General features: G+C 32.9%; 1 protein-coding gene across 3 annotated transcripts; it reads left to right on the top strand.

Moving 5' to 3' along the window:
• Window positions 1–3694: 3694 nt before the first annotated feature.
• On the top strand, window positions 3695–7119 carry LOC21404347 (beta-glucuronosyltransferase GlcAT14A). Of its 3 annotated transcripts, none has more exons than XM_024176414.1 (5): window positions 3695–3801; window positions 4691–5389; window positions 5476–5551; window positions 5655–5770; window positions 6341–7119. In XM_024176414.1, exons 2-5 carry the CDS (start codon window positions 4813–4815, stop codon window positions 6838–6840), a joined length of 1269 nt encoding a protein of 422 aa, XP_024032182.1. In that variant the 5' UTR covers window positions 3695–3801; window positions 4691–4812; the 3' UTR covers window positions 6841–7119. The 3 variants fall into 3 exon arrangements, with proteins under 3 accessions (XP_024032182.1, XP_010112971.2, XP_024032183.1); XM_010114669.2 differs by lacking the exon at window positions 3695–3801 and adding an exon at window positions 3880–4066 and having other exon boundaries at window positions 4732–5389; XM_024176415.1 differs by lacking the exon at window positions 3695–3801 and adding an exon at window positions 4432–4553.
• The last annotated feature ends 567 nt before the right edge of the window (window positions 7120–7686 follow it).

Raw genomic sequence — 7686 nt, forward strand, 5'->3', positions numbered from 1 at the left:
TGAGAGGCTGAAATTATACATCTCATAAACCTGTCAAACGTGGTATGATTTGAACTCCTTATATACTAGATTTAAAAAGTATGCATTAAATTATTTTTTATGTCACGTGTTGTTTTTATAGATTATCATGTGACCATTGAGCTAGGGATATAAGTACACGACTGAACAAATTTTTTATTGAAGAGAAAAAAAAAATGATATGTACTATTCATGAAGTTGAATATTGCAAGATCTTATTTGAGGTTTATGCGAAAATTAAAAGTGTGATTATGTATATGTTCTTCCTTAAAAAAAATTTCCAATATAAAGTTTAGTTATTTTTAGTTTCAGGATTTTTGTTGTCATTTTTATTGATTTATTTATTCATTTCATTAAAATTGTCATTTTTTTGGTTGATTGCGAGTAGTGTGTACCTCTTTTAGTGCCCCATAGAGAATAAAATCGTGTTTTAGTTGACTTGAATTTTTTTTTTTTTTTTTTTTTTGTTTTTTCGTTGAGAATCTAGTTGACTTAAAATTTGAATGCGTGAAGTTTCAAAAAAGAAATTAGAATGTGTAGATGGATAAAGAACTCAAAAGCTTGAATTTCTTTGAAAACTTCATATTCAGTAGAATAAGGTAAAGGGTACATTGTATACCTTCAAATTGTCAATTTATGTTCAATCCATAACGTTTTTCAATCAGCTAGTATGTATCCCTCATACCAATGTGTTCATTTAAACGTCGTTTTCTTAACCAAGTCAAATCTCAAATAGTACAAAATTCCCAAAACAATACATTAAAAAAATCCCAAAACAATGTATGATGGGAGCAAGAAACTCCTTAAAAAGAGAAGAAAGAAAAAAAACAAACAAACAAACAAAAAAGAGGAATTAGGAGCAATCTGCTGTAGGGACAATTAATATCAATCTCACAAATTAAATAAGACAGTCTATAAAGTGATAATGTTACAGTTTAAAGAATCTTCTTATGATAATTTTTTGCTAAATAATCTTCTTATAATAATTGCCTCATATACTATTAAACTCTATAAATTAATATCTTTAAGACCATGAAAATTTTATTAATTAATTGAGATATTATTTAATCGATAAATTAATAATTTGTGATTATACAAATATTACTTAAGTACTGAATTACGAATCATCATTATTTTATGTATTTGTTTAACCAAAACGAGTTCATGAATGTAATTAGTCATATTAAATAGAAGTCATGGATCTATCCATTTTTGCAACAAACTAAAATTAGGTTCGACGTATACTTATTAATTACTTCATGAACATTATTAAATCAAGTAAAAAGCATCTAAATTTAAGTAGCAAAAAGAATACACAGTATCACAAACGGTAAAACTAAACACAATTGCCTCTCATCTCAAATGTGTAAAGAAATCAACAATGACGGATGAAATGCGTAAAGCATTGTATGATTACAACATAAAAATCCCGCTTGCACCCAAAAGCAATTGCAACAGTGCGTATCAGAAAAGTTTGACTTAAAATTGGGCCAAGCAACAATCACATCGCATAATTTTCACTTGCAATACGAGAACACTGCACCAGAATTTTTAGCGTTTAGTTCATGGATTCAAACTATGTGATTAGAATTATTTTTAATTTACGTGTATTTTTTATGAGAGAAAATACTGTAGTGGACCATGAATCATGATTCGAATTAGAGAACGAATTTAGATACCAAATGGACTCTACACTAAAAAAAAAAAAAAAAAAAAAAAAAAAAAAAAAAAAAAAAAAAAAAAGGGAGAAAAGGGGAAAAACATTAAAAAAAAAACTTAGAAATGAGGTCTAAGGAGACATCAATTTCAAGAAGAAACAAGTAACATTGGACTAGTGGAGTCATATTTTACAAAGACCCACTAATTAAGTCATGCATATATACAATTTTGATGTATAAGGAGATTTAAAATTTATATATCAAGTGGGAGCTGCGTATTTGTTTTTTTCTTGAAATGTATTATCTTATAAATTTAGCGAATTATTGGGTGCGTTTGGAATTTGTTTCAAAATGATTTTATTTTCTGTATAAAAATGAAAATGAAAACGTTTTCATTTTCATTTTAAAATTATTTCTGAAAATGCGTTTGGTAGTTTTATTCAAAGATTGATTTCAGTTTTAAAAAAATTGAAACTGCATTTGGTAGTTTAATTTTTAAAAACATGTATACTTTTTTTAAATGTGAAATGTCATTTATATACTTCTATTTATTTAATTAAAATTTTAAAAATAAGAATAAAAATATTTAAAACTTTTAAAAATTGAAAAAAAAACTTAAAACCAATAACCAAACACAAATCGCAAGTTTTTCTTCTCTGCTTCCGAGTTCTGCCTTTCCTTCCTTTCCCTTTCCATAGCACACAACTCCACTTTGGCAAGAAACACAGAGCGAGAGCGACATGGAAGCAGAAGTCACGGCCATGGAAGTCAAGGAACATCCTCACTCCAATCCAAGCTCTTCCAATCGGGTCGGACTCAAAAACTCCATCCAAACAAGTTTTAGAGAAGACTACCAAAATAAAACAGCTTCTTCCCCTCAATCAAAAACTCAGATCTACCAAAATTAAAATTAAAATCACATATCAAAACCAAACATTTCTAGTTATTCAATGAAATCAAACAGATTAATATCTCAAAATCAAATTCTGAGTTCAGGAGGTGCGGCACGCGGGTGGGATCGGTGGCTGCAGATCTAGGCTCGCCGGAGATCAGTCACGCGGGGGTGGGGCACGTCAGGGCTGGGACTCGGTCATTTTTTCCCCATCTAAAACCAGAAAATTGCTCAAGAAAAGGAAAAAAAAAGCTTTAGAGATTCGTCGCGATGGCGTGGAGAGAGAGGAGAGAGAAAAGGAAGAGGCGACAGATAGAGAGAGAAACGAGGTTGAGGAGAGAGAGGGGGAGAGAGAATGAGATAGAGAGAGAAGAGGGCATCGGAGAAGAGAGTGAAGAACGAGGGAGAAAATGAAAACGGATTTCATCCGTTTTCAGTTTTTCAGAAAAGACAAAAACGTTTTTTTTTTTTGAAGACTTTTACACCAAACGCATTTTACATTTGTGTTTTCATTTTTTAATCTCGAAAAACGTGAAAAATGAAAATGAAAACAGAAACAAACTGGGCCGATCTTTAGTCGTTTTCAAATTTTGAGAAAATGACAAAAACGTTTTTTATTTTCAATTTTGATAAATTGTTGCACCAAACATGTTTCTTCTATCTGTTTTAATTTTTTATCCTCGAAAAATCTGAAAAACGTTTTCAAAATAAAAAACAAACAGGCATATTAATTTACCACATTGATCTTAAGTCGGGAATGACCAAATACGTATCGTTCAATTTAAAATTAACTTTTAAAATATCAAAAAAAAAAAAAAAAAAAAAAACACACGATCTTGGAGAGGCCTATTTAGAAAGTCGCATGTAGTAGTGAAGATGTAGTTGGCGTGTTGGTCAAAATCCCATATCCCACAAGTTAAAAAGAGCCCCGACATAACCGAAAGACTTTGTAGAGAGGGAGAGAGAGAAGAAAAAAAAAAAAAAAAAAGGATTTCTTAAAACAAACTCATACCCACCACTTCTCTAATCTCTCTCACACACCCGTCCTCTTTTGAAACTCCACTTTTTCTTTTTCTTTTTCTTTTTCTTTCTCTTTAATAATAGAGAAAAAAAAGAAAAAGAAATAGAAAATATATATCTCTCTCTGTCTGCATAAATCTTTATTTATTTATTAATATTTACTCCTCACATCTCGACTGAACGTGCAAAAGCTCTTTGGCTTGTTTTGTAGAGGTTTGCACAAAGTGTGTGTTTGTGTGTGGGGTTTTTTTTTTTTTTTTTTTTTTTTTTTTTTTTTTTTGTCTCATATGCGTAAAAGGCTATTCTTTTGCTTTTTCTCCTCTGAGTGTTTTCTTTCCTTAATAATAATACTGGGTTCCGAGTTTTCTGGCGATATTTATTATATTTATTTATTTATTAAGCTAATGATTTAGCTCTGTGGGTATCTGATATAGCACGCCTTGTTTCTCCATGTGATAATTAATTGCCTCTCTTAAATGTAAGTGCTTTTGATCTTCTATTGATTTATCGGCTTAAAGGTAATGAAGCTCGGATTTTCTGATCTGGGTTTCCTTTGTTTTGAATTTACTAATGTCCCTTTTAATATCTCGGATGATTGCTTTGTCAGATGCGATATTTTCTATCACAATCTTATGAGGGTTTTTGCCTAGAAATCGTTTGGAATTTTCATGTGTAGACTGTAGTTTTAGAACAATTGTGTTACCATCAATGTTTTTATCTGAAAAAGTTTCTATTTATTAGCTTATGGTGCAAAGTTATTATCAATGTTTTTTTTTAATATTAGTTTTCGTTTGATTTCTTTGTTCTTCAATAGTCAATTTCTGTGATTTGTCGTTTCTGATTTAATTGCTTGATGCTTATTTTGTAATCTAAAACTAATAGTATATTTTTGTCGGTTCTTCCTCCAATGTTTGAGAAACTTCTTTACGCAATCTCCAATTTCTCTGTTTTCTCCGAATTAATATGTAAGTAACAACTCCTGAATGAACAATGCTTCTTATTTTAATATTTTGGTAGTTTAGGTCATCATTCTTGTTTCACAGTCTAATCTTTTTTTATTTGTTTGGATTTTTTTATTTATTATTTTTTTTTTTTTTTGTAGGGTCTCTCTCTCAACTCCCAATCTGAATAATTCAATTACAGCTCTTCAGAGATTTGGAGGAAACTTTGGTATGTGAGTTTAGAATCAAGTTAGTTAATCAGAACCCATGATAAGGCTTGTAAATGCGGTCTCTAAACATGGAAAAGAAGTGGCTATTTCCTCTTCTGATAAGCTCTGTCATATGCATAATCCTTCTTGCCACTTCCTTTAACATGGGCCTCGTCTCTTCACTGCACACAATCAATTCAATCTTTCCAATATTCCCATCTCGCTTCTCCACAAATGAAACCAATCCCGTTTTTGCCGAGTCGAAGATCACACAGCTTTCCCCACCCCCTCCTCCTGCCGTGGCCATTCCCCGTTTCGCCTACTTGATTTCTGGATCTAGAGGTGATCTAGAAAAGCTTTGGAGAACTCTCAAGGCTCTTTACCATCCCTTGAACCAGTACGTAGTTCATTTGGACCTCGAGTCCCTGGCTGAGGAGAGGCTGCAGCTGGCTTCACGAGTGCAAAATGAGACGATTTTCGCAGAAGTTGGTAATGTTCACGTGATTACCAAAGCTAACATGGTGACATATAGAGGACCTACTATGGTTGCTAATACTCTTCATGCCTGTGCTATTCTTCTCAAGAGGAGTAAGGATTGGGATTGGTTTATCAATCTTAGTGCTTCTGATTATCCCCTTGTGACTCAAGATGGTTAGTCTCTAACATTTAGACTTGTAAATCAAGGGTGTGACTTTGAAAGTTTATGTGCTAAAAGTTTGTTTTGTTTAATTGTGCAGATCTTCTTTACACGTTTTCGACTTTGGATCGGAACTTGAATTTCATTGAGCACACAAGCCAGCTTGGTTGGAAGGAGTGAGAACTCTATTTTTCTCTTTAATACAGAATACAAACTCAATTAAACAATAAAATTTTATGTATGTGATTGAAATCTTAGATATTTATCTGAATTCTGCAGGGATAAACGGGCAATGCCTTTGATTGTGGATCCTGGTCTCTATTTATCAGTCAAACAAGATATATTTCCTGTCTCTCCTAGGAGGACATTACCAACAGCATTTAAATTATTTACCGGTAATTTATCTGTTTTTCTTCTTTAGCCTTCTGGTGATCCATGGAACTTTACATGTAAAAAAACTTCATCTGAATGAATAAACTCAATATATGACTTCTCTGAAATCTGCTAATGGATTACAATCTGTTTTAGCTGTCTCAAGTGATTACAAAGATCAGTGAAGAGGGTCGAATTTAGCAGTTCACTCTTCTTTCCGTGCTATTAACCCCTAATACACTTTCTAGTTTTTTTAGGCTCTTGGAAAAACCAACAGTGTTGGTTTGGAAAGTAGCATTTAATACTCTACTTTATTCAAAGTACTCAAGTTATAATAAGTCAGAAACTTCTTTAGAGTTATGGATTATATTTTTACTCGACATAACCGTCTAATCAAAATTTAATTCTCTTCGATGGTTTTTGGATTTTGCACTAGACACCATGCTCAAAATCACTTTTTTTTTTGTTTTTATATGGAAGCACATTATAGCATGCCTCCATATGATCAAGAAAGAAAATTTTGCATGCTCCAGCACTGCCAACCTTTTTCATTTTTGTTGCTGAGTCATAATAATATTTTGCCATGTTTGCAGGTTCGGCATGGATGGTCTTATCACGCTCATTCGTGGAGTACTGCATATGGGGTTGGAACAATCTACCAAGAACACTCCTGATGTACTACACTAACTTTGTGTCTTCACCGGAAGGCTATTTTCAGACCGTCGTATGCAATGAACCAGAGTATGCTAAGACTGTAGTTAATCATGACTTGCACTACATTTCTTGGGATTTTCCTCCCAAGCAGCATCCGCACACCCTCACTATCAATGACACCAGCAAGATGATCACGAGCGGTGCAGCCTTTGCTCGAAAATTCAATCAAGATGACCCCGCCCTTGATAAGATTGATAAGGAATTGCTGCGTCGGAAGAAAAGGGGGTTTACCCCTGGTGGCTGGTGCACAGGAAGTCCTAAATGTTCCAAGGTTGGGAATCCAACGAAGCTTAAACCTGGCCCCAGAGCTCAGAGACTCCGTCGCCTTGTAGCTAGGCAAATTTTGACTGCTAAGTTTGGTGAGAATCAATGTAAATAGAGCTCATGAAAAGATTCTTGCTTGCTGGTAGAGAATAATGAAAACTAACAAAAAAAGGAGGTAAAGGAAAATAGATGGGTCATAGTTACAAGCGGGACAGAACTTGTTTAGAAAATGATTCTAGAGAAGAATTTTGATGCTTAGTTGTAACTTTGCCTCATCTTTGTTAGAGTTGAGGCAGGTCAGCATTATTTTGATCACACAAGTTATACTAGTCAAGGTTGTTGAAATTAAGGACGTGCTATTTTTTTAGGCTAAGAATCAAATTTTGTTGTTCCACTTGTTTTTTTTTTTCTTTTCTTTTTTCTTTTTCTGTTAATCTTTACTTTACCCTCTCTGGTTTTGAAAATTTCCTATTTTCAAAGGCAATTGGTGGTATTGATGGATGAGTCATAAGTGTCAAAAGCGACCTACATAAATAGAATTGAGCCATCCTTGTGTAATTTGAATACCACAAGTCAATGTGCCTCATAGTTTTGGGTTAGTGGCGATAACAAAATCAATGATGAGAATTACGTGTTTTGGCATCTAATGATAACATAGATATAATATTTAATCCTATCTAGTTCTTAGAGATGTTTTTTGCCATGTGTAATTATCAGATTAATACTATGTGTCACTAGTCATTATCAATGAGAGTTTAATGTCCATTTTTCACGCTACCAAATGATAGAAAAGAAGTCCCATGTCACTCTAACTATGGATGGACGGATGATATTTGGTATTAAATTTAAGCACTATACTCAACCACTTGGAAAATGGTAGGCAACAAAAGAAGTATGAACTGGAAATGTTTCTCTATTTGTCATTATCTTTTAAAGAATTTGTTTTATTAAATATGATAAC

The sequence above is a fragment of the Morus notabilis genome, unplaced genomic scaffold (assembly GCF_000414095.1).
Source record: "Morus notabilis unplaced genomic scaffold, ASM41409v2 Scaffold248, whole genome shotgun sequence".
NCBI classification, from domain to species: domain Eukaryota; kingdom Viridiplantae; phylum Streptophyta; class Magnoliopsida; order Rosales; family Moraceae; genus Morus; species Morus notabilis.